Raw genomic sequence first — 27975 nt, 5'->3', positions numbered from 1 at the left:
TCAGAAGGGAAAAAAATGATCCATTCATCTTTCCTTCTGATGATGTTAAATTTAAATCAGTTATTTAACATTGCTGATAAAAAAAATTAGAAGATTATACAACTATCAATTATAGAATTGCCCTTATTTTTCCCAATCATCTATTATTAGGTACTTTGTACGAACAAAGTCCCATTGGACAAGTGACTGATCTCTGCTGTTAAATCATAAAATCCCTGCAATGCAGAAGGAGGCCATTTGGCCTCTTGAGCCTGCACTGACAACAATCCCACCTAGACCCTATCCCCGCAATCTCACATGTTCACCCTGCTAATCCCCCTGACACTCAGGAGCAATTTAGCATGGCCAATCGACCTAACCCGCACATCTTTGGATCTTTAAAACTTCCAATTCTAGCTAATTGTCACTGATACAACATTTCTCATCGACTTCAGAACATAAAAACCCAACGAAATGTGTCAAGCTGCAGATTACAAATCATACAGGTCATGAAATTGACTTGTACAGGAGGTAGAATTAATTCAATCAAAATTTTCAATGCCAGTTAATATCTGAAATAAATTCAGGCTGTGATTAATTGTTCTTAAGTAGGTCGAAAGGCACTTGGTTGCATTGGATTCTGAGTGTCGAACAGAAGGGTGAATTATCAACTAATTTGATCTGCAGGCAAGTAGGTGCTAATTCACGGTTTGGTATATATTTCACATGGCTGGGAGGGGGTCAGGCTGGCAGTACCCAGGGGGCACTCCCCCCTCCCCTTCGATCTCCTGGGGGGCCTCAATGGTCCCCCTGCACTCCAGCAGAGTCGGCTGTTCCCTGCTACAGGGACACTATTAAAAATCCCACTGTTACTTATAAGCTTCCATATGTTTGATTTATCCAAAATGTATATTCAAATCTAAGCGGTGGCATGCTCCCAAAAAAATTCGCTGTCAAATTCACGCAAAAAATTGGAGTAAATCCCACTGCTTCTTCCAGTGGGATTTTCAAAATGCACAGCATTAAAAATCTGTGGGCAGGGCCTATTTCAGCTGGAGAGGCCGGCAGTATAGTGCTGAGTGGGCCACTGTGCATGCACCAATCTGTCAATGTGGAGATCGGTGTCTGCCCAGAAGCCCTGCACTGCCGGTCTCCCGATCACTGGTTAGCTCAGTGACCCTTATATCGCTGCCCCTGTGATCCCTCCACACCCCAGTTGATGGCCCCCTGGATGTGTCCGGACCAGCCTCAATCCCGCCACCCTCGCCCAACCCCTGGCAGTCCAGATTTCCCGAACTCCCACTCCTCCACCTTGATGGCCAGCCCCAATCGCAGGTCTCCCTCCCCCTGTCACCAAGTCCACTTGCAGAGTGGCAGCAGGACCCCCCATCCTCACTGATTGCACCCTCCCACCTCCGATGCCCAAAATATTGCCATTTTGCCCCCTGAGCAGTGCCAGGAGGTCAGGCCGGCAATGCCCAGGGGGCACCCCCCTTACCCTCAATCAACTGGGGGGCCTCAATAATCCCTTTGCGCTCCAGAAGAGTCGGCCTGCCAGCTCCCCGCAACAGGGGCGCTATTAAAAATCCCACTGGTGTGAAATATTCCTGGCGGGTGGTGGTGATGGTGGCGGTAGTTGCGGGAGGTGAGGGTACGACAATGAGACTAGCCGGCCCAGGACTTACGCTGATGATCATTAGTATAATTCATATAGCTCCGCACTGATTTCTGGGGGCCGTGGCACCCAGCAGGAAGCCTGCTACACGGTCTTTGCTTGAGTCTCCTGGCCCACTGCACTGCTTTAGCAGCGCAGTGGGGGAGGGGGGAGAATTGCACCCAAGATATTTCCAGGAGGTAAATCTTTAGGGGACTTGTGCCAGGTTAATAAATTCATCAAGAATACTTGGTCATACCTCCTGGTGTCATGTGACTAGATTATTTACGAACAAAGAACAGTACAGCACAGGAACATGCCCTTTGGCCCACCAAGTCTGTGCTGACACTAGATTAGAGAGGTATCTGTGACAGATTTGGTGGGCCAAAGGGCCTGTTCCTGTGCTGTACTGTTCTTTGTTCTTAAATAGTAGAGGCAAGAAAATATTGGATTAGAGAGGCATCTATATTTTCTTGCCTCTACTTGGTCCCTCTATTCCCTGCCTCTTCATGTATTTATCCAGATGCCTCTTGAACGTTGTTTTAGAATCTGCTTCTTCCACCCTCCTCTGGCAGTACATTCCAGGCATTCACTCAGAGAAAAATTTGCCCATTACATTTTTTTTAACTTTCGCCCTCTCAGTCTCAACCCATGCCCCTGAGTAGTTGGCCCTTAAACCCAGGGAAATAGACTTTGACTATCTACTCTATCCAAGCCCTTCACAATTTTGTAAACCTCTACCACGTTACCCCCTCATCCAATGATACTCCAATGAAAACAGTCCAAGTTTGTTCAACCTTTCTTTATAGTTGAAGAAACCAGGCAACATTCCGGTAAATCACTTCTGCACCTTTTCCAATGCATCAACATCCTTCCAATAGTGTGGTAAACAGAATTATACACAATACTCCAAATGCGGCCGAAGCAAAGTCTTATACAGCTGCAAAACGGTTTCCCAATTCCTATACTCAGCACCATAACAAATGAAGGCCAGCATAGCATATGCCTCTTGACCGCCTTGTCCACCTGAGTTGCCACCTTCAGGGAACTGTGGATCTCCATACCTAGATCCCTCTGTATGCTTTTATTTCTAAGGGTTCTACCATTTACTTATACTTTCCTTCTGCAGTAGACCTTCCAAACCACATCATCTCATACTTGTCCGGATTAAATTCCATCTGCCATCTTTCGGCCCAGTTCTCCAGCCAATCCGCATTCTGCTGTATCCTCTAAAATCCTTACTATCCGTTACTCCCCCAATTTTTCTATCATCTGCAAATTTACCAATCAGACCTACATTTTCCTCCAAATCATTTGTATATATTACAAACAGCAGAGGCCCCAGCACTGATCTTCGTGGAACACTGCTTGCCACAGATCTCCAGTTTGAAAAGTATCCTTCCACTGCTATTCTCTGCTTTCTATGTCCAAGCCAGTTTTCTACCCATCTTACTAGCTCACTTCAGATCCTATACAACTTCACCTCCTGTATCAGCCTGCCATGAGAAACCTTATCAAAAGCTTTACTGAAGTCCATGTATACAACATCCACTGCCCTGCCCTGGTCATTTTTTTTTGCTACTTCCTCAAAGAACTCAATTAAGTTTGAGACATGACCTCCCCTTCACAAAACCATGCTGCCTATCACCAATAAGCCTCTTCTCCTCCAGATATGAGTATGTCCTGTTCCTAAGAATCTTCTCTAATAATTTCTCCACCATTGATGTGAGATGCACAGGTCTGTAATTTCCTGGATTGTCTCTTCTGCCATTCTCAAACAGAGGAACAATGTTAGCTACTCTCCAATCCTCTGGAACCTTGCCCGCAGCTAAACAGGATACAAAGATTTTGGCCAAGGCCTCAGCAATTTCTTCCCTCACCTCTCTCAGTATTCTGGGAGAGACCCTATCTGGCCCTGAGGACTTGTCCATCTTAATGTTTTTCAAAAGCTCCAATACCTCCTCCCTTTTTATCTCAACATGTCCTAGAATGTCAACATCCTTCTTTCTAAACTCACTACCCACCACATCCTTCTCCTTTGAGAATACTGATGCAAAGTATGCATTAAACATCTCACCCACCTCATCTGGCTCCACACACAAACTCCCTCCACTGTCCTTGAGTGGACCTATCCTTTCCTTAGTTACCCTCTTATATACACATAAAAATGTTGGGATTATTCTTAATCCTACCTGCCAAGGACATTTCATGATCCCCTTTTACCCTCTTGAGTCCATGTTTAAGTTCTTCCCTGCTATCTTTGCATTCCTCAAGAGCCTTAACCGTTTTCAATTTCCTGAAATTTACATATGCCTTTCTTCTTTTTCACCAAGTTCACAATCCCCCTTGTCATCCAGGGTTTCTGAATCTTGCCACCTTTCCTTCATTTTTACAGGGACATTCCTGTCCTGAATTAACAACTGATTTTTAAAAGACTCCCATATATCAGATATGAATTTATCATCAAACAGCCTCTCCCAGTCTCCATTCCCATCTTCTGCCTAATACTGTCGTACTGAGCCTTCCCTGGTTCAGTACTTTCACTCTGGGACTACTTCTATCCTTTTCTACAAGTACTTGAAATTTAAAGAATTGTGTTCACTCTTCCCAAAATAGTCCCCCACTGAGACATCAATCATCTGTCTGTCTCGTTTCCCAGAACCATGTCTAAGATAGCTCCTTTTCCAGTTGGACGACCTACATGTTGCCTCAAGAAGCACTCTTGGACAATCTGAACAAACTCTGCCCTGTCCAAGCTCTTGGCACTAAATGAATCCCTGTCTTTGATGGGGAGGTTAAAATCACCCATCACATCAACGTTGTTATTTTAGCATCTTCCCATAATCTGCTGATATATCAGTTCCTCTGCTTCATGCTGGCTATTGGGAAGTCTGTAGTACAACCCCAACAGTGTGATTGCACTGCTCCTGTTCTACTAATGTGGCCTCACTGCATGATCCCACCAAGGTGTCCTCCCTCTAGACAGCTGTGATATTCTCCCCAGTTAGTAAAGCAACACCCCCACCTCTTTTGTCACTCTTGCTACCTCACCTGAAGCATCGAAATTCTAGAATGCTAAAATGCCAGTCCTGCCTTTCATCCAGATTTCTGTAACTGTCACAACATCACAGTTTCATGTAGTAATCCAAGCTTTAAATTGATCCACCTTACCTCTCCTACTCCTTGCGTTAAAGCAAACACACCTCAGACCATCTGTCCTGTAATGTTTTGTACGCTCCCTCTGTTTTATTTCTCTTAGCCTTACTGGACCTATTCACTGAGTTCTCCATAGTCTCTGTACTCTGGCCCTTTTTAAGTTTTGTCTTTAGTTTCTCTGCCTTCCACTTTTCCCCTTACTGCCTTTTGTTTCTGTCCCCACTTCCCTCTGACTAAGAACATAAGAAATAGGAGCAGGAGTAGGCCATCTAGCCTTTCGAGCCTGCCCCGCCATTCAATAAGATCATGGCTGATCTGTCGTGGCTCAGTTCCACATTCCCGCTCTCTCCCCATAACCCTTAATCCCCTCGCTTATCAAAAACCCATCAACTCGCGTCTTAAAAATATTTAGCGAGGCAGCCTCCACCACTTCAACGGGCAGAGAATTCCAGAGATTCACCACCCTTTGAGTGAAGAAGTTCCCCCTCAACTCCGTTCTAAACCCCCCCCCCCCCCCCCCCCCCCTTATCTTGAGGCTGTGCCCTCTAGTCCTACTGTCCTTTCTGAGCGGGAAGAGTCTCTCCACCTCTATCCTATCCATCCCATTCATCATCTTCTATGTCTCAATGAGATCTCCCCTCATTCTTCTAAACTCTAACGAGTACAAGCCTAGTTTATTCAGCCTCTCCTCATAGCTCAATCCCCTCAACTCCGGCATCAGCCTAGTAAACCTCCTCTGCACTCCCTCCAAGGCCAAAATATCCTTGCGTGAGTACGGCGCCCAAAACTGCACACAGTACTCCAGCTGCGGCCTCACCAATGCCCTATACAGCCGCAGCAAGACCTCCCTACTTTTATATTCAATCCCCCTCGCTATGAAGGTCAGCATCCCATTCGCCTTCCTGACCACCTGCTGCACCTGCAGGCTGGGTTTTTGCGACTCATGCACAAGGACCCCGAGGCCCCTCTGCACCGTCGCCTGCTGCAGTTTTTCGCCACGTAAGTAATAGTCCTTCCTACCATTATTCCTACCAAAGTGGACCACCTCGAATTTACCAACATTAAATTCCATTTGCCAATTCCTGGCCGATTCGCCCAGCCTATCTAGATCCTTCTGCAGACTCTCCACACCCTCCACGCAATTTGCCGTTCCACCAATCTTGGTGTCATCAGCAAATTTCGACACCATACACTCGGTTCCCTCTTCCAGATCATCTATATAAATGGTAAATATCTTCCATCAGTGGTTCTCAACGTCCTGCCACTTCAGTTTAAACTCTCCCATCAACACCAGCAAACACTGCCCCTAGGACATTGGTTCCAGTTCTCCCCAGGTGCAGACTATCCAGGTTGTATTGGTCCTAACTCTCCCAGAACCAGTTCCAATGTCTAAGGAATTTGAATCCCTACCTCTTGCACCATTCCTCAAGCCACGCATTCATCTTAGCTATCCTGACGTACCTACTCTGACCAGCACATGACACTGGTAGCAATCCTGAGATTGCTACTTTTGAGGTTCTACTTTTTAGTTTAATTCCTTACTCCCTAAATTCAGCTTGTAGAACCTCATCCTGTTTTTTGCCTATATCCTTGGTGCCTATATGCACCACAAACCTGACTGTTCACCCTCCCAATCCAGAATGCCCTGCAGCTGCTTCAAGACATCCTTGACCCTTGCACCGGGGAAGTACCATGCCATCTTGGAGTCTCGTTTGCATCTTGCTTATGTGAAATTTATTTTTAAGAAGTATTTATCAATGAATAATTTAAATAAAAACTCAATTATATCTCATGTGTAAGGATTCAACTGGATAATTCAAAAAATACAAGACTTTTTTATACATAATCGATAAATATTAAATAGAACATAATTAAATGGATTGGTGGGTATCTGTTCCGAGAATGGCCTTACACCCACACTCTACAGTCCTCAGCAACTATAAAAATTAGCATTTACATAGTACTTTCAATATAGCAAATTGCCCCAAGGCAACTTTCACAGAGACGTTATTATTAGACAAAATTTGACACCAACCACATAATGAGATATTAGGGCAGGTGAGGAAAAGAGAGAGTTAGAGAGGTAAAGGGGTTTCAGAAGAGTTTAGGGTTAAAGAAGCTGAAACACAAAGCTGCCAATGAGAGAGTAATTAAATTCCGCGCTGCACAAGCAGCAAGAATCGGAGTTGTGCAGAGATCACAGAGGGTTGGAGGACTGGAAGAGGTTACAGAGATAGGGAGATGCAATGCCTTGGGGAGCATTTGAAGGATGAGAAGTTTAAAAGGAGACGCTGCCGGACCTGTTGCTTGCAACGTTTGTCAGCAAGCACAGAGGTGATGAATGATTGTAACCTGATGTGTCTCAAGAAGCAGGCAGCAGAATTTTGGATAAGCGCTAATTTGCAGAGAGTGCAAAGTGAGAGAAGAGCATTGAAATAGTTGAGTCGTACTTTTTTTTTACGGCAGGTGAAAATTATAATTCTTTAAGCTCATCAAATATCGTTATCATTCTATTAGACACAGCAATCACTAAACAACTTGTTTTTGTCTTTCCTTCATTTGTTAGCCAAGATAACATTCCTTGTGCCCAATTATAAAAATGCAGTTAAAGTAATAGATTTGCTAATGGAGTAATGTACTTTGCATAAAAACCTCCCAATTATTTTCATTTTAGTGTTTTGCACCGTTAGCTTTATTGAATGCATTAGGTGGAGTATGTAATCACGAAGTTTTCCAAGGAACTATAGCATAACACTTTAAATGAGAATATCTCAAGGCAAGTCAACATATTCTCAAGACTACACCAGCTAGTTGCAAGATTCTGAGAATACTGCTGCTGCTGATGGCCAACTTCCCTTAATGAGGAACGTTGCTTTGTGTCATGCAATTTCCATATCAAATTAGTAATGCCATGCCACCCACCTATTGCCAGGGCAGCATTTCCTGTGACCTTCATTAGACCAGACCTCCCAATTACTGACCAACAGTTGTGAAATCATCCAACAGCTATCAGTCATTAACAGAATCCAAAATACCCAGTTGTTCCTCAAGGAACTCACATTTGCCTGCCAACTGTCTGCAGCACCCAACTGTGCAGCAGGCCTTTTATTTCTGAAACTGGTTTGAGAATTGTATCTTTGTAGATGCTTTGGTCCCTGCTATAGTCACTGCTTCAAGTTGACATCGACAAAAAACACAAATAGTACTGATTTTTTCAAGCCACGAGCTACCTCAGAGGTTTGTCCAAAACCAGATAAAACTTTTATCTATCATCTCAATCATAATGTTCAATTAGGCACTGTGTTACATTAATTAGAGTTCATGTAGTAACTGCCCAATCCCAGATTGCTGCTAGTAATGACCACATTGTATTCCTGTGGACGCTTGTTTCTTTGACAACAGACACAAATACCCAAAAAGAGCTGAACATAAAAGCCAGGCCCCTTCATGAGACAGTAGGTGGTGTAAAATTAATTAACACTGACTTATCAAGAGGTGGTCAATTGGGAGAAAGAAATTAACATTTATTTTTGACTAATTTTAATTCAATTTACGGAGTTATGGGGTCATTAAGTTAGCAACCCTTCACACAATGATATCTATACATTAATTAAAGCATTTAATATCACAAATGAACATTGAACTGACATTTTCAAATGTAATTCATTTCCAGGTGTAAAGCCTTGTGTATTACCAAAATATATTTCACTAAAGAAATCAACTTTTACAAAATGGAAGATTCTTTTAAAACCTCTTCCAGTCCTCCAACCCTCTGTGATCTCTGCACAACTCCTGAAAATTTCTATTACACAACCCCAACTTTCAATAGCAAATCTAAAAATCGAACCAGAATTTACTGTCAAAATAACAAGGGAATTAACAATGAAAGGCAAGGACAAGTGTAGTTAAACAAGAAAAAGTGTCACTCCAAATTAAATTTTGCAAAAATGACACCTCACTATCATGCTGTGTCAAATTCATTGCATGGGGTAAAATTCCTGTGCTTGTGTGGTAAATACAAACTCTAAATGTGCCACAGTATGTTAGTGCTCATCTATTTCAGTGAAAGTACACTTTTTGATTTCATAAGGAGTTGTAATTACTATCAATGGTACTGAAAGTTAACCACCAGAAGAATGGCGTCTTATTCCTTCAGCTTTTATTTGCTGTAAGAGAATCTTTGAAAAAAAAATCACATTTTGTCTCTTAATCCAAACCTCCTTTCACTCTCCACATCTGATTCAACACTGAGTTCACAATTCCAATCTACACTTGCTAGTTCATTTCAATCCTTCAATCTGTTGGTTAAGGATATGCACAGATGCTTGCCTTGTTTAGGTAGATCTCAGGTGCCCCGCAATCTCCTCTGGTGTAGTTGCATGGAAATTAAATGAGCAAGTTCAGGTCTAACAAATGGGGGGGGTGTCATTAGTTTACTGGCTATAGCAAAGTTTGACCCCCACATCCCCTTTTCGGTAGCAGAGTTGAAATTGTTGGCTCAATAATGGCAAAATCATTCTACCCCTGGTACTATAACAGAAACTAAAAATACATGGATGTTATTTGAACTTGAAGTGCTTCAACACTGAATTTCAATTAACTGGCAGGAAATGCTAATTAAGCAATAAATTCCATTATGAGGTAGTGTATGAGGTAATAAAAGCTGACGATGCAAGATATACAGTAGTGGGAGCCTTTTATGTCAAATACACTACTTTATAATGGAATTTATTACTTTTACAGCATTCATTTTATTAAAGGGAGCAAGAAATATTGCCTTGGTGAACAAATGAAGGAAGCGGGTAAGAAAAGTTGTTGTGATGATTACTCCATGTAATGGATTCTGGAATCTTGCAGCATTTTACGAGCGCAAAGACAGATTTTTTTTACCCCACAGGAACCATTAAGACATTGCAGTCGCTTAACCAATCACAACAATGTGAAACATAAGTGAGCAGGGAGAATCCATTAAAGTGAGAAACTGGATTTTTGAGTTCAAACAGCACTATCGCTTGTGGTCTTTTCCACTAGTGCCAATAGAGAAGCTAATTAGCAGTTGGGGGTATGTAGCACGATCCCTAGGTTTACTCTAAGTTCCTTGGCCCCCCCCATTTCCCTCTCCTTCTTTAATAGTCTTTTTAAAACCCATCTCCTGTTTAAGTTCCCTGTTGATTTTCTGTTTAAATGTGAGGTGCTTTGAGACATTTTTCTTCATTCCAAGTGTTTATTAACAAAGCTTGCTCTTTAAGAGATTATTGGCAAAAGTGAAGTACAAGATTGTTCTGCACGTCTGATAGCTTGAAACAAAATACAAAAGAGCATGAAGGAAGGAACATTTTAAAAGTGACCTGATTCATGCATTCAGAATGTCGTGCCTGTGGCTGAATAATTAGCATTCACGTTTTATCTCCTGGTTCCACTGCTAAACTTAGCAACTACAACGGATTACGTTTACACAGGACCTTTAAATGTAATCCTAAAGCATTCTACCAAGTTGCCATCAGTGCACCACAAAGCAGGGGATTTTATTTTTTTTTGCTAAGCTCTCCTTTGGAGACTTGTCCCCATTCACAACCCTTTTTTAAGTTGATAAGAAATTTGTTTCAGAAAAATTGTGCTCTACTTTTGAGTGCAGGATACTTAGTCTCCAACTGGCGTTTGCATTTTCTTAGTCTCATTCTATCTCGAGTAAGAACTTAAGCCTAAACAATGTCGGTCAATGATTTTTGTCAAAACCAGTAAACAGGAGTCTCAAATCCAAGTGTGAAGGACCATATTTCCTATTTTTCTTTAGTTTGACCACTATTTCAGCCAATGAATTAAGATCCTCAATTTTTTCTTTTTTTTATTAAACAAGTATAAACGTAGCTTATATATGCAGAGGAGAGTTTCAGCAGCTCCTAATGGCACCCAGTAGTGGGGAAGCACAATGAGGATCGGCAAATGGAGCCAGAGGTCTAAAGTTCAAAATGAGCTGCAGATTACTTGCTAGGCAAGTGCGTGGAGACATAGCATAGAATGGTAAAAGAATCAAAGGCCTAGACCAAGAGCATCTTACTGGTGAGTGGAGAGGAAGCACAGCAAATGAGGTGTAAAATGGCTACAATGTGGAAAGCAGCGATAAGCGATGAAGGAACCAGAGGCCCATTGGTTCTTTGGCATAAGAACTCAGATTTTGCACCAGGTAGCTTGGATTTGAGAACTTCAAGCTCAGTATTAAATATTTTTAAAATCCTGGTCAAATATTATGCTAAACTGATAGCTTACATTTAGAACAAAAATGTGCGATAAAATGTAATTTCTATGCCTGGATTCCTTTGGGAATCTAACAGTCTCCTAGTGTTCCCATTGTGTCAGTCACAATTTGATTTTCTTCTTCCCTTTAGCTTTATACCTACCACTTGACCAGTCTTTTGGTAATCTGCCCGAATATCTCATGAGGCTCATCTGAAAAATTCTGTTTGACAATAAGACTCCTGCGAAACATCTTTCCTTCTAGGGTCTTAAAGAAATGGTTGATTGGCCATGCTAAATTAACCCTAGTGTCAGGAGATTAGCAGGATAGACATGAGGAGTTGTGGGAGTGGGGCCTGGGTGGGATTGTGGTCAGTGCAGACTCGATGGGTTAAACGCCTCCTTCTGCACTGTAAGGATTCTGTGTAACTGCAAGGGAGATAGTTGATTTTCTGAAACTCTCTAGGTTTACAGAAGGTCCATTAGACCTGAAGATAGCAAATATAACTCCATTATTCAAAACGGAAGAGACAGAAAGCAGGAAACTATAGGTAAGCTAGCTTAACATCTGTTAGAGCAGATGCAGCACGGTTTCGTTAAAGGGAAGTTGTGTCTGACAAATTTACTGGAGTTCTATGAGGATGTGTCTAGGGCGGTGGATAAAGGAGAGCCGGTGGATGTGGTCTTTCTTGATTTTCAGAAGGCGTTTGACAAGGTACCTCACAAGAGATTATTACAGAAGGTCAGGGGACATGGAGTTGGGGGTAGGGTGTTAGCGTGGATAGAGGATTGGTTGTCAAATAGGAGGCAGAGAGTGGGGGTCAATGGGTGCTATTCGGATTGGCGGTTGGTGACTAGTGGAGTGCCCCAGGGGTCGGTGCTGGGGCCTCAGCTATTTACCATTTATATAGATGATCTGGAGGAGGGAACCGAGTGTATGGTGTCGAAATTTGCTGATGACACCAAGATTGGTGGAATGGCAAATTGTGCAGAGGGTGTGGAGAGTCTGCAGAAGGATCTAGATAGGCTGGGCGAATGGGCCAGAAACTGGCAAATGGAATTTAATGTTGGCAAGTGCGAGGTGGTCCACTTTGGTAGGAATAATGGTAGGAAGGATTATTACTTATGTGGCGAAAGACTGCAGCAGGCGACGGTGCAGAGGGACCTCGGGGTCCTTGTGCATGAGTCGCAAAAACCCAGCTTGCAGGTGCAGCAGGTGGTCAGGAAGGCTAATGGGATGCTGGCCTTCATAGCGAGGGGGATTGAATATAAAAGTAGGGAGGTCTTGCTGCAGCTGTATAGGGCATTGGTGAGGCCGCAGCTGGGAGTACTGTGTGCAGTTTTGGGCGCTGTACTTACGAAAGGATATTTTGGCCTTGGAGGGAGCGCAGAGGAGGTTTACTAGGCTGATGCCGGAGTTGAGGGGGTTGAGCTATGAGGAGAGGCTGAATAAACTAGGCTTGTACTCATTAGAGTTTAGAAGAATGAGGGGAGATCTCATTGAGATGTATAAGATGATGAATGGGATGGATAGAATAGAGGTGGAGAGACTCTTCCCGCTCAGAAAGGACAGTAGGACTAGGGGGCACAGCCTCAAGCTAAAGGGGGGTGCGGTTTAGAATGGAGTTGAGGAGGAACTTCTTCACTCAAAGGGTGGTGAATCTCTGGAATTCTCTGCCCGTTGAAGTGGTGGAGGCTGCCTCGCTAAATATTTTTAAGATGCGGGTGGATGGGTTTTTGATAAGAGAGGGGATTAAAGGTTATGGGGAGAGGGCGGGAATGTGGAACTGAGCCACGACAGATCAGCCATGATCTTATTGAATGGCGGGGCAGGCTCGAAGGGCTAGATGGCCTACTCCTGCTCCTATTTCTTATGTTCTTATGGCAAAAATATCAGAAGCTATTATTAAAGTTGTTACAGTAAGACACTTAGATAACTTCAATACAATCAGAGTCAACATGGTTTTGTGCAAGGGAAATAATGTTTAACTGACTCACTGGAGTTCTTTGAGGAAGTAGTATGTGCTGTGGATAAAAGACAACTGGTGGATGTACTGTACTTAGATTTCCAGATGGCATTTTATGAAATGCCATATCCAAGGTTATTGTCGAAAATAAAAGCTCATTTATAGGGGGTAACATATTGGCCTGGATAGAAGATGCACATCAACATGCACTTTTACATGTCAGTTGTAGTCTGGAGCTATGGATACTGATGGTAGAGGCTCCAACATTCTCTCCAACACATAGCTCACCAGGAATCACTCTTGTTCCTGCTGCCTGTCACTGATGTGTGTTGAAAGGATTTGCAGGTTCATAGTCAACCTGTTTGGCTGTGTTATGAATGAACATTTCTTGATTATCAAGTCCTGGTATGCAACTCAAATATGAAACTTTTGTCTTAGAGCCAAGGATGCTACCCACTGTGCCATAAGACCTCAACTAGTGTGTATTAGGCAGTGTTAAAAGATTAGATTACCGCAAGTCAGGCAATATGTGCACACTGCCACAATGTGACAAATTGTACACTATTAAATGGTGGAATTATAACAGCACTGCAGAATGGTCAATGCAGGCATTTTGTGAAATTTGTGAACAGGTTAATTATTTTGCTGAACATTTGGAATAGTTTCTAGACCAGTAGTTAAGACTGGAAATTGAATTATTGCTTTCTGATAATTATAACTAATCTCAAATTACACTGGATATTTTTCCGATACTTTTTCCACAACTGGGTCTTTGAAGCAATTACAAGTCATTAAATAATGGCAAAATAGACATTCAATGCATTATACTGAAACATTCAACATTAATGTTGAACATAACCTCCAAAGACACGCCCTGACGGTTAATTAACCTTTATTTTGTATTCTGATGAGACGCAACCTCTTTTTTAAACACAAGCTTTGAATGAGCTCTCAAAGTTACTAAATTATGAAGTATGAAGCATGAAGCATGATCATTAAGTTGTACATCTTTTTGTGTGACTGAAAGAGCAAAAGGCTATAATCAAAAATGAAGAAGGGACATTTTAAGAAAACATTTTCTTCATGACTTTAACAGTCAATCTTTAAAAATTGACCCTTTAAAAGCTTGATAGAATTAAATTCTAGACCACTTCATCTTCAACGAACAGAATGTCAACATCCTTTAAACTGCTATTTTTACACCTGACTTTGCATTCTTAAGAACATAAGAAATAGGAGCAGGAGTAGGCCATCTAGCCCTTCGAGCCTGCCCCGCCATTCAATAAGATCATGGCTGATCTGAAGTGGCTCAGTTCCACTTTCCCGCTTTCTCCCCATAACCATTAATTCCCTTGCCTACCAAAAACCTATCTACCCGCGTCTTAAATATACTTAGCGAGGTAGCATCTACCACTTCAACGGGCAGAGAATTCCAGAGATTCACCACCCTTTGAGTGAAGAAGTTCCTCCTCAACTCCGTTCTAAACTGCCCTGCCCCCCCCCGCCCCCACCCCCCCCGCCGCGCCCCCTGCCACCCCCCCCCCCCGCCACCTCCCCCCCCCCCCGCCCCCCCCCCTGCCACACACCCCCCCCCCCCCGCCCCCCCCCCTGCCACACACCCCCCCCCCCCCCCCCCCCCAATCTTGAGGCTGTGCCCTCTAGTCCTGCTGTCCTTTCTGAGCGGGAAGAATCTCTCTACCTCAATTCTTTCAATCTGCTGACATTACTATTGATAATTTAATGGCTCCCTTACAACCACTTCTAATATGCAATAGTTCTGAAATGTTAACTTCTATATCCCAGTTACATCTAATTCACATTTGAGAATAGACGCAGTTCATTATCGTGAAAATTCACGTTTGGTGAAACTTGCTTTCAAAGATTACAATATCCTTTCGATAAATAGAAAAGGATCAAAAGTTAGTACTTACAGTCATATCAAATTAAGAAATGAACACAAAGTTTATTTATTAGTGTCACAAGTAGATTCACATTAACACTGCAAAGAAGTTACTGTGAAAAATCCTCCAGTCGTCACACTCCAGTGCCTGTTCAGGTACCTTGAGAGAGAATTTAGCATGGCTAACGCATCTAAGCAGCATGTCGTTTGGACTATGGGAGGAAACCAGAGCACCCTGAGGAAACTCACACAGACATGGAGAGAATGTGCAGACTCCACACAGACAGTGACCCAAGCTGAGAATCGAACCTGGATTTCTGGAGCTGTGGGGAAGCTGTTGAAATGAATGCTCTGGAATATTAAATAATTCCAAATATACTGGGATAAAGGTGTAGATTATACTGTTGTATTACAATATGCATCAAACTCATTTGACTTGAAATTATATCCTACTGGTATTTTACAATTCAATGCTATAAAATTCATCAATGATCGCTTGCAAAATTGTCAGTTCTAATGATGAGTGTGCCATTCATTACAGTGTTTAAGAAATTATTTAATTCCTTTAAGAACACTCTGCAGCACTAAATCAGCTTCACGCTTGACTCCTGCAGTAAAAGACCCAAGAGATTGTCTCAGAAAAGGCCAGAGCTTTTAAGTATTTCAACAACACGACACTTCATTATGAAAAAAGCAATTAAAGCACTTTTTTTTCCACAGGCTTCTTTTCACAAGAGACAATTTTACTTGCCAGATTGTTAAGAAAGGCAGATCTCGGTAACACTGTGACATTATGCTGCACCATAAATAAAATTAATTAGGTTCAATATATCAGTCTTTGATTACAGAATCTGAATAACAAAATAAAATTTTAAAATGAAACCGAAACACAAAGATACCAGCCTCAACCTCCTCAGAGTGAATGAAATTACCTTCAAATAGGGCTCCAAAGCCCCTCTTGCCCACCTGTCTTCACTCAGTGACAGGAGCAGCGAAGCATACCCTCCAGTTATATTGGCATGGAGTAACTGGAGCAGAGAAGTAGGAGACATCCCTTTTTAAAGCAATTAGACCGGGAAAAGAGAGGGGATGGAGGGGTAGCAGTGGTGGAAATTGGTGGATCCACTGGAGGAGTCCTGAATGTATGTGTGCATGTGCGTGCGTGTGCATGGTATCCTGTGCGAGGTTCAATCTGGGCATTTAAATAGTTACTCTGGAGTTAGAAGTGATTTTTTTTTCCTTCTAATGCTTTTGGATTATCAGGCTAAAACTGGCAAAACCATTTGAGGTTTACGATTTAAAATCGTTATGGTATGGTTACCAGCCTAGCGCAATTGTACAGTGGGAGTTAGCACTTCTGGGCAATTGTAGGGTAAACCCTTATGAGGGAACTTCTGAGAGGGATATCCTAGTGCATCACTGGGATATTGCTCCTAAGTGCAATGTTGGGGAACCAAGAAGTTATGGGCCACTGTTGTTTTGGGATCGTATTATTCAACCTGGATACTCTAACACTGAAAGCAAGGCCCTTTTGCAAAGGGCCAATGTAAAAATGCTGGTAGATTTTTAAATGTTGAATATTTTTGTGTTTACAACAAAATATGTTGAAGATGCCTGACAAATCAAATTAATTCTGGTAAGCACATGTTACAAACAAAATAAATTTGGTAATATTAAGAGTTGAGTTGATTAGAATTTCACTTTCTTATTTATCACTAACTAAAAATTGACAGACCAGCGTAAACATCTCCCAGACCATAATGTTCAGCATAATTAGGACACAGCTACTCAATATCACACTTAAATTCCTTTATCAAAACCTTCAAGGAAGATTTTCTTTTACACAACTGCACATTTTGAACCTGAAGTTGAAGAATGTAAAAATTAACATTAGATCTAATCTATGGATTAATCCCAATGTTAGGATCCCAGCTGATGTAAACACCAAACAAGTTAGACCCCAGAGTAAAACCTAGTTCGATGGATCCTAACTTTTGTTTAGAAAGCATGGAGGAAACTTACTAAATAAATTCACAGGAGTCTGCTGACGAAGTTTTAACACAAAGAATAAAATGTTTAATAAAAAAGGAAATAAACTATATTACACCCGGCAAATAGGTTAGAAAGATCTCAATACTAACACAAGATGACACTTCAAGTTCACACTATTCATTTAACCCAGCAATACCTTTTGCAGTAAAGGTCCTTACTTGGCACTGGTAGAGATGCAAGCGGTTTTCTTTCACTTCATGTTTTTCACCCAATTCATGTCCCTCCTGAGACAACCATAAATCACACTCTGAACTCAGTCTTCCTGTGCAACCTCTGCCAACACTGATCATTGTGTTGTTATATAACTGACTAGTCAGTCAACTACTGTCCCAATAGCCTTGCAATGTTTTTCTTAGGGAACTGAAAATACCTGTCTTCACTCTCGCTTCTGTCTTTTCTCTATGTCTATGACCCTGAACCATCGTCACCGGGCAACATGGTGGCACAGTGGTTAGTGCTGCTTCCTCACAGCACCAGGGACACAAGTTCAGCTCCTGCCTCAGGTGACTTTGTGTGGAGTTTGCACGGTCTCCCCATGTCTGCGTGGGTTTTCTCCGGATGCTCCAGTTTCCTCCCATAGTCCAAAGATGCACGGGTTAGGTTGATTGACCATGCTAAAATGCTCACCATTCACTATGTTGACAGCTGTCTGTAGAGATTTTACAGTCTTTTAAATGGGGACTTGCTGTCATCAGAGGGTGAATTTTCCTATCCTGCCCACCATAGGAATCATAGAAGGCGGGGGTGGACCATGCAAAGGTCCGTTGACTTCGGGTGGGATTTTCTGGTTTAGGAGCGAGTGTGGCTGGAAAATCCCACCCCAGGTGTCTGATCCAGCCTGCTTTTCATAACTGGGGATGTGAGATGTATATGAGCAACAGTTCAGGTTTCCTGCCTATGTGATTCACAACCTGGCCCCTTCTCCCTGCAGACAATAATGAGGTCAGTCAGAAAGTGATGGGCGAGTTTCTGCATCTCGGTCCCCTCCCCTTCACTTTTTAAAAGGTCTCCGCAGTCGGCTCGACTTTACAAAAATCTGGCCCTTAGCGTACCCTTCATTTGGCTTCATCCTTGTATTAGAGTTTTCTTATGCTGTTTGTTACTCTGGGTCCATATTAACCCCGTGCAAAGTAATTTACTAAAATGCCACAATGATCAACCTAAACCTGATGAGTTAGAAATTAGCATATTTCATCTCTTTTGATGATTTAAGTGTATAAAAATTTGCTAAGTACTATCCTAGCATGTTTCAGAATGATTTGTTGACAGAAAATAATAATCACAAGAAATTTCTTAATGGAGTTATACAACAAAGTTCTGTTTTGTCTCAAAATTCTGTTTAGTGCCTATTAAAAACACACCAACATTTACAAATTAACTTACTATAATCTTTAAACATCTATTAGTAACCATTTGCATCAGCGATCTTCACATCCATTTCTACTTACATATACTGTTAATAGATGAGTAGCAGTCACAGATATTTCAATTGAACATTATAGTGCAGAGCTGACTTCAGGATGAGACTAACTGGCAAGCATTGATGCAAGCACAGCAAAATGAATGTGAGTATACCGAATGCTGGTTGGCATTTCAGAGAATAGATTCCTGTCTTGGTTATCACAATGGGACAACTGGACATAGATGTATAAACAGGACAGAAACATTCAAAGTCCCGTGATTTAAAGTAGGGTAGCAATTTGAGACAATTAATGATTAAAATGAAGAAATCATAGGATTGATATCAACAAGGTCAAGTTAAATGCTGTAAATTTCTACAATGTTATGCATTAGTGTCAGAAAAATGCAATTAATATTTAATAAATTGAAGGCATGCTGATTTTGGAAAAAAAATCCCTGTTAACCAAAATTAAATTTACGCACACTGTACAATTAATAATGGACTCTTCATAGCAACTTGCATTGCCTGATCATTGCTCCCAATTCTCTGTTTCTCAGTATAGCTAGAAAAACTGAAAATGGCTTCACCTCCCACACCCAAGGTCACATCCAGTTTGTCCACATTTTGCTCTCTTCTATTCCCTATTGATATGCTACTTTTTGGCAATATTGTCTGCAAGTACAAGGTTAGCTTCCATATGTATGCCAACAACATCCAGCTTTCTCTCTCAGCCAACATCCACAGCTGTGCTAGCTGAATACGAGTTTGATATCAAGGGCCATCCAGAATATTGCGGCACTGCAGAGCAATGCAACATTGTTGATCACCAATGTCCAAGAAGAGAACAATGAATAAGTTGTTGGTAAGTTGATAACCTCAAGCTCTTCAACCTAATTGGGATAACTTGGAGAACTCTTAAGAGTTATAGAAATTATACTGAATAAATAATCACAGAATAATATACATGATTGAGCAGCAAAGACATTCACTGCTTTGAACACCAAAATCAGAGAATGCTTCTTTACACAGATGCTGGTGAAGAGTTTGTCAGGAAAAATGGTGGAGGGCAAGACACTGGACTCATGTAAGAGAGAACTAGATTTTTAAAATAGGAAAATGGTATTGTTCCTATTCTGGAAGAATGAGACAAACAGATTCAACAGGCTTCTCCACCCAAACTTTTGAGGGCATGGCTTTTGGCTTCTAAACATTGAAGGAAATTTCACAAAACCAGATGTTGGACAAACTGCCTCACAACAAAGAAGCAAGTAACAATCAGGAGTGTGCAGGAGAGGTGATTAAATAGCAGCGTCACAAAGGGTTGCAGAATTGATACCAAAATCAGCTTGCACCTCAGAGAAAACTTGCAAGCTTTCTACTAGTATCACCCAAACTACAAAGCAAACTGGAAAGGCATTAGTGTAATTTCACAACATAGATTGCTTCAAGTTAGTGCAGCATTCTTGTCCAGTGACTGCTATTTCAACAAGTTAAGCGAGGTAAGCTAACTGTCTTGTGACAATTTAGAATCTATTAACCGACATTAGGCTATCTCCAATAATCAAACATTATGATGGTACTAACTGCAGAATGATATTGTAACACAGCCAAGGGTGGTATGTTGTACTGGGGTCTCGTAGACAGCACAGGAGCTCAGGTAAACAGCACGATGTCAGTATATTTATTGTCGCAAAGTCTGTTTCAAGCAAGGTACTTCAAAACAATAAGGAAATAAGACGAAAAATACAGAGCTCTTTGTTGAGTGCTACCTTTACATTGACTACCTTCTTGATATATTCAACCAATGCATGAACAATTTACCAGTAGAATCAAACTAAAACAGAGAGAGAGTCTCTTAGTCAGTGTCTATAAAGTTAAGGTCACCCAGGGTTGATTTTTGATTTGATTTATTGTCACATGTATTAACATACAGTGAAAGGTATTGTTTCTTCTATGCTATACAGACAAAGCATATGTTCATAGAGAAGGAGAGAGTGCAGAATGTAGTGTTACAGTCATAGCTAGGATGTAGAGAAGAATCAACTTCATGTGAGGTAGGTCCATTCAAAAGTCTGATGGCAGCAGGGAAGAAGCTGTTCTTGAGTCAGTTGATACGTGTACTCAGACATGTCTATCTTTTGCCTGATGGAAGAAGGTGGAAGGGAGTATGTCCGAGATGCACGGGGCTCTTGATTATGCTGGCTGCTTTTGAGGGGCAGCGGAAAGTGTAGGCGGAGTCAATGGATAGAAGCCTGCAGTACGTGATGGACTGAGCTTTATTCACGACTTTTTGTAGTTTTCTGGGGTCTTCAATGGAGCAGGACAAGCTGACACAACCTTCACCAAATAGTCAGTGATGGATGAAGTAAAAATTAAATTTGATTTCTACCGTTAACCATTGTTCTTATCACTATGAATGAAATCAACCACTTAATTGGGTTAGTGGGAGGTTATAAGGTGTGGACGATTGCACAATGAGTCACTTGAGCCTGATGCTCCAGTTCAAACAAATGATTTACAATTACTTCACCCTCAACTGGAAATGATGACAGAAGAACTCCTCCCAAAATGCAGCAAACAAATTAGTGGTGAGTATTTGAAACAATATAAAATGGTCCAACACCACTGATTTGAATTATAGCATGTGAAAGAACAGCTGTATTCTCTTGGACAGAGCAGGCGCCATACCAAGCTGTGATACAACCAGAAAGATTATTTTCTATGGTGCATCTGTAAAAGCTGGTGACAGTCGTTGCAGACATGCCAAATTTCCTTAGCATCCTGAGAAAGTAGAGTGGGTTTTCTTACCTATAGTGTCAGCATGGGGTACCAGGACAGGTTGTTGGTGATCTGGAACTGAGAAACTTGAAGCTCTTGAACATTTCTACTTCATTCTCATTGATGTAGACAGGGGCATGTTCTCCACTACACTTCCTGAAGTTGATGACTATCTCCTTCATTTGTCTGACATTGGGGGAGACACTACTGTAATCACATCAGCTCACTAGATTTTCTATCTCTTTCCTGAACACTGTCTCTTCATTGTTTGTGATCTGACCCATTACAGTGACATCATCAACAAACTTGAAATCGAGTTGGAGAGGAATTTGGCCACACAGTCTTAGGTGCTTAGTAAGGGGCTGAGGACATAGTCTGATGGGGCACCGGTGTTGAGGATGACCGTGGAGGTGACGCTTTCACCTGTCCTTACTGTTTGCTGATCTATGGGTTTGGAAGTCTGGGTTCTAGTTCAGAGGGAAGAGTCGATCCACTGGGCATGGAACTTGGAGATGAATTTTGTAGGAATAATGGTGTTGAAGGCTGAGCTGTAGTTATCTAGATGCTCCAGGGTGAGTGTAGGGAGATGGCATCTGCTGCAGACCTGTTAAGGCAGTAGGCGAACTGTAGTGGATCCAGGCAACCTGGGAGGCCAGAATTGATTCTGCTATGACTAAACATTCAAAGCACTTCATAATAATGGATGTCAGAGCTACCAGATGATAGTCATTAAGGCACGCTGCTTGGTTTTTCTTTGTATCAGGATGATGGTCATCTTCTTTAAGCAGATAGGGACTTCAGATTGTTATAAACAGAGAGGTTGCAGATGTCTGTAAATACCTCTACCAGAGGGTCCACGCAGGTCTCAGTGTTCATCCAAGTACCCCATCCGGGCCAGTCATTTTCTGTGGGTTGACTTGCGAGAGGACTGCTCTGACATCTGCAATGGTGACCCCGGATACAGGTTCATCTGAGGCTTCTGAGGTGGAGGACGTGGGTCTTACTGGCCTCTTGCTCAAAATGGGCATAGAATGCATTTGAGCTAATCAGGAAGGGGTGCGTTGGAGCCAGTGATTTTATATGCCTTCAATTTATTGATGAAGACGACGATATTCATCTTAGCCTGTTATGTCTTACAGACCTTGCCATAGTTGGCAGGGCTCCGTGTGGGACTAACATGAGGAGTAAGTTTGAGGGTATTGGGATTATCTTCATTATGAAGGTTATGAAATCATTTTATCCATACATAGCACAATACTTCCACATAACTGGAAAGCAGAAATAATCCATATCTTATCAGGACACTTACTACAGTAAAATCTGTCCTAAACACTTGGTAAGAGTTACAGATGTGTTTTTTGTAATCAAGCATGTCTTCACCTTTATTCATTAATATAATTGAAAATGTCACTTTACATGCTGAGCAAATAATCAAAGTAACTAACTCACATTGGTTGCTACCATACTCAGAATAAATCACCCAAGATGAAAGACAGTATTGGTCCATAAACCGGACATTTCATCAGATCTTGACCGATATTTAACATTTAACGCAATAGCTTAACTTGGCCCAAATTTTGACTAGTATTAAAAATAATCTTGTTGTCCATGCCAATTAGATGCTCTGACGTGTAGACTAAGCTAGAAGCATTAATATAATTCGACAACATTCACCTGGTATGTGTCCCAAAGTCGGATGGTGCATCGGAGAGGCAGCTCCCTCATCAGCAAGTTATTCATCCACCGGAATGCAAACTGTAAGTACTCTACTTCATACTTTCTGAAGTGAATGTGAACTTGCTCTGTGGAGGGAAAATGGTTTTCAGTAGTTAGTGCATGAGAAACACCTTTAGCTATATAAAAAAAACCCTATGACTCATTTGATAAAGACAGCACATATCTGAGGTTCAACTGCATGCTCATGTCAGATTGGCTCATTTCAATCAAAATGACAGGATGAGTGTTACAACTGCTTTCCATTTCTGTGGCTATGGAGCAGAAAATTTATCCAGATGTACAGCCTTGTTTTTTTTTTAAATTTGATTCATGGGATGTGGGCTTTACTGGCTGGGCCAGCATTTGTTGCCCATTTCAAATTGCGCTTGAACTGAGTGGCTTGCTAGGCCATTTCAGAAAGGCAGTCAAGAATCAACCACACTGTTGTGAAACTGGAGTAACATGTAGGCCAGACATGTAGAGGTAAGGAAGCATTGCAAGGAAATCCTTCCCTAAATGACATTAGTGAACCAGATAGGTTTTTATGACAAACAACAATGGTTTCATGGTCAGCATTAAATTTTTAATTTCAGATTTTTTTTATTGAATTCAAATTTCACCATCTGCTGTTTTGGGATTCAAACCCTGGTCCCCAGAGTCTCTGGATTACAAGTCCGGCCACAATACCACTACACCACAACCACTCTTCTAACTAGTAGCACCTGTTAGATTTGTGGACACTTTGAGTACATGTTCTGCTCAGTTGACTTGCTTTCCATCACAGAATATTCTGCCAGTATTCAATTTCAAAACTCACATGGCCATTGTACCCTAATAAACCTTTGTAACTGCACCATACCAGGAGTCAAGAGTAACAGTTTTCACCTGTATACAGCTGTGTTTCTTGTCAAAAATATTTTGCACTTGAGGACCACTCTATGGAAATTTTGAGCTGGCTTCAAATAAGGCCAAAGCCTCTGAACTGTGGGGAATCTCATTAAAACATCAAAAACAGGGTCCAAAGCCATTACTGGACACCATTTGCAATTTTGGACAGAATGTGAGTTCTCCCAAATACTGAGCAGCTGAACCAGGTGTGCCATCTGGTTATGTTCCCTGCTTCCAATCCCTTGTTCCCACTCATTCATGCAGGCTCATCCAGCTTGGCTTCTGTGAAGTTGTAATATCATGGAAGTCCCTTTCACCAGTTGTACTGAAACCACAATGACAGCACTGAGTTTCCAAGGCACCACTCAGACCTTTGACTGAAGCTGTTTGTGCTGCAATGGAAATTATGACATTGGGCTATCAGACTGTGTCACAGTGGGTTCCACAGATGTGTTGGAGGCGACCACTGTTGCAAGTTGGAAAGAATGGGATCCATCCTCTGCACAGATCTTTGTGGAACTGGATTCCGCTATTATCCCTAATGTGTGCAGGCTTCCCAGTGTACCAAGAATTTTGTGCAGTATCAATCTCTCAGTGGTGGCTGTGAGTGGAAGTTCGAGCGTGGTGTCTCTACATCATAACTGTCATCATCTTCTTCCACAAGTTGTTTGGGTGCTGTGCCTATCTTGGTTTAATAGCTACTCATGTGCCTGAGGTGTGAGTTGCGATATTGAAACAGTGCTATGTGAGACTTTGAAGTAAACCGTAAGAATAAAACAATTATGAAGTAATCACTGGAGATTGTTAGTGATGGGGGTGTAGAATAAATATTCAAGGGGACTAGTGGTGCAGTTGATAGGGTTTTTTAAAATTCATTCATTCATGGGACATGGGCATCGCTGGCTGGCCAGTGTTTATTGCCTATCCCTAGTAGCCTGAAAGCAGTTGCAAGTCAACCACATTGCTGTGGCTCTGAAGTCAGATGTAGGCAAGACCAGATAAGGACAACAAGTTTCCTTCCCTAAAGGACATTACTGAACCAGATGGGTATTTCCAACGACTGACAATGGTTTCGTGGTCATCAGTAGATTCTTAATGCCAGATTTTTTAATATTGAAATTCAAACTCCACCTGATCTATCATGGCAGGGTTTAAACCCTGGTCCCCAGGACATTTGCTGAGTTTCTGGCTTAATAGCCAAGTGATAATACCACTAGACCACCATCTCCCTATACGCCAATAGCAGATTGAATCCACTCATCTTGATAACTTGTGTCAAGCCATTAAACACCATCCAGTTTCGTGGAGTTGACATTGGCCTTAGCTGTTACTTCCTCCCGTTGCCTCCTGAACTTGTGTCTCGAGGGCCTCCGCCTTCTGTGGATAATGGATGTCTCCACCTCAGCTCCACCCCTTGAACCCAGGCCTCCAGTGTATATCAAACAATATTGGTGCACAATCTCTCACAGATTGTACCAGTTTTACAAAGTTCTTCAAAATCAATTCATTTCCAGCAGCCACAATGCATTTTCCCTTTAATGGGTGCAAGTTAACTTGGATGAAGGGTGATTACTGACCTGAAACATTAACTCTGCTGCCTGACCTGCTGAGTACTTCCAGCATTTGCTGTCTCTATTTCAAATTTCCAGCATATGTAGTATTTTGCTTTTGTACCTTGAAGTAGTGTCAATCATTTGCATAGAGGTTCACAGCATGGCAACCAGTCCTTAGCCCTATCTTGTCCATGCTGCCCCTTTTTTTAAAGCCACTAAACTAATCCCAATTGCCCACATTTGGCCAATATCCCTCTGTAGCCATCTTACCGATTCGTAATATTGGGCCCACGGCTGCTAGGAGCAGCCAATGAACAGTGCAGGCAGTGCTGGCTGCATGAAATAATCACAGAAATCAGCAGACAGCAAGAACTTAACACCTTGCGTGCAGTGAAATGAAACAATCATGGGCTAATCTTGGACTGCAGTCCCCACACTTGCCTTTCAGCTTTATTTAGTTTTCAAGACTCTTAATTAATGTATTGAAAAGTCATTGGATATTTAAAAGAATCATCAACAATCTCTGTAAAAACTATCACATTGCCATACATTTTCTAGCGCAGTGAAACATTTGCCTAGCAAGTTTACTAGAAACCCCGTCTCTGACACAATTTCAGGAGTTGGACTTGTTTTCCCATTTTCAGATGGGGTCAACGCTGAACATATGGGACTACCAACAACAGATTTTTTTTGACAGAAATCAAATGTTAATGGAGTAAATAATGAGCAAAACATTTAAAACCAAAAATTCTTACAAACTAAGTGTCATACTTCCCAAGGTCTGCACGCCATAGGTAATTATAAGGAATAAAGTATTTCAACAATTTGCCACTTCGGTTACTCGGTGAGAACAACAATATAGAGTTCACATTCAATAGCTGTGAAGACAACTGCAAATTGAATCAGGCATCTCTTCAAGGTTCAGATAAAATTGAATCTACTCTCCACTCACAGCGGTAAATTGCAATTTTGTAAAGCGTATGAGGCTTCTTATAGTGCTGAACCAGCAATCACAACAGGGAGATTGCAGACATAGTGAAAGCAGTTTTATTGTTAACAACTGTCTGTCTCTGTGCTTAAAATAAAATCATGTTTCTCTCTGGTTTTATACAGGTCCTAGTGCATAAATTGTATGATGGGCGTGCGTGACATGTGAGCAATTCAATTCCATTCCTTGGCTTCGCTAAAAAAAAAATCAATTTTTTGTCATCTCCCAAAGGGTTAACAAACAGCATTGAACTGATTTTCTTCATAATTCAATCCAGCAGCTGTTGGACTCTGTTTTTTGTTAATTGATAAATGATACTTGCACTCTTTTTTTAAAAAATACAGTAGCTGGAACATTGATTTTTCTTTCTTCCAGAAAAACGCACGTTTCAGTGATCTGCTTGAAAATAAATCTCCTGCGTATTTCATCAAGGTCTTCACTACAAATATATCAGGCGACCCAAGGGTTAAATGGTAAATGGGCGGCCCAGTGGTCAGTACTGGTGCCTCACAGCACCAGGGACCCGGGTTCAACTCCAAGCTTGGGTCACCGTGTGGAATCTGCGCATTCTCTCAGTGTCTGCATGGGTTTCCTCCCAGTGCTCCAGTTTTCTTCCACAGTCTGAAAGGTGTGCTGGTTAGTTGCACTGGCCAAGCTAAATTCTCCCTTAGTGTACCTGAAGAGGTGCTAGAGTGTGGTGACTAGGGGATTTTCACAGTGACTTTGTTGCTGTGTTAATGTAAGCCTACTTTTGACACTGATAAATAATAAACGCATTATGCAAAAGTCAACTGAAAAAAGATCCCAAATTCCAACATTGGTATCAGAGCAAGCTAACATGGTGACCAGGGTAGCGGGATTGAAATTCTGACATCAGAATAGAATGAAACAGAGATAATCTTGGTGATATCACAGCGAAGATTAGTTTTAAAAAGCTGACACCAGGCAACAGACAAAGCAGAACCTGAGCTTTGATGGTATTGAACGTGTAACGCAATGTGACTGCCTGAGAGTACTGTGTCACCAGACAAACTGCTCAGGATGGCAAATTCAAAACCAGGCTGCTTGACGCATTAATGAGCCAATAATCAACTTGACAGAGAAAATTTTGAGTGAAAAATTAAAGCTGACATATATTTATTTAACCTGAGAGAGCACATATTCTTGTTTATATTGTATAAACTAGCTACAACTAACTAATTGTCTCATTTTATTCTTTTCTTGATAACACTGCTATATGTTTTAAAAATGTCACAATGTGAACAAGAACTTTATCTAGATTGGTGACACAATTACACCCAAGGCAAAAGTCACTGGGTCAAGTCAGTGACGAAATGATTCTCTGTAACAGCTTAACATATTGTTATGTTGGCTATTCTTGCAGCATTCCTGCACTAGCACATGGCTATTGGTGGAGGCAATGATGCAATGACACTGTACCAGAGGTTAGCCTGTCACAAACTGACCAGTTTTTTTGTGCTCCAAGTTCTGCAATGCTAGAAGATTGTGCTGTTCTGGCATAATTAAAGACAAAATATTATTAATGTTAACAGTATAAGCAATATTTGCACTTTCAGATCAAATAATGAAAACATTACAGGCGGGATTTTTCTCTCTCCACAGTGTGTTTTACAGTGGGAGGATCTTATGGTCCCATCATTAACGGGGTTTCCCAAAGAACGCACCCCCTGCCTCTGGGAAAACGGTG

The 27975-nt window shown here is 41.6% G+C and overlaps 1 protein-coding gene across 2 annotated transcripts in view; it reads right to left on the bottom strand.

Moving 5' to 3' along the window:
• Positions 1-27975, bottom strand: part of LOC145357002 (TBC1 domain family member 22B-like) — a 326450-nt gene that overhangs the window by 59105 nt on the left and 239370 nt on the right. For both annotated transcript variants that reach the window (XM_080210039.1, XM_080210041.1), the window contains one exon: positions 22797-22924. In XM_080210039.1, coding sequence (XP_080066165.1) covers positions 22797-22924 — 128 coding nt within the window. The remainder of the gene's footprint in view (positions 1-22796; positions 22925-27975) is intronic.

Source organism: Carcharhinus amblyrhynchos, chromosome 22, assembly GCF_965287045.1.
Source record: "Carcharhinus amblyrhynchos chromosome 22, sCarAmb.v2.hapA, whole genome shotgun sequence".
Taxonomy (NCBI): Eukaryota; Metazoa; Chordata; class Chondrichthyes; order Carcharhiniformes; family Carcharhinidae; genus Carcharhinus; species Carcharhinus amblyrhynchos.
This window is presented reverse-complemented; position numbering and strand designations above follow the sequence as displayed.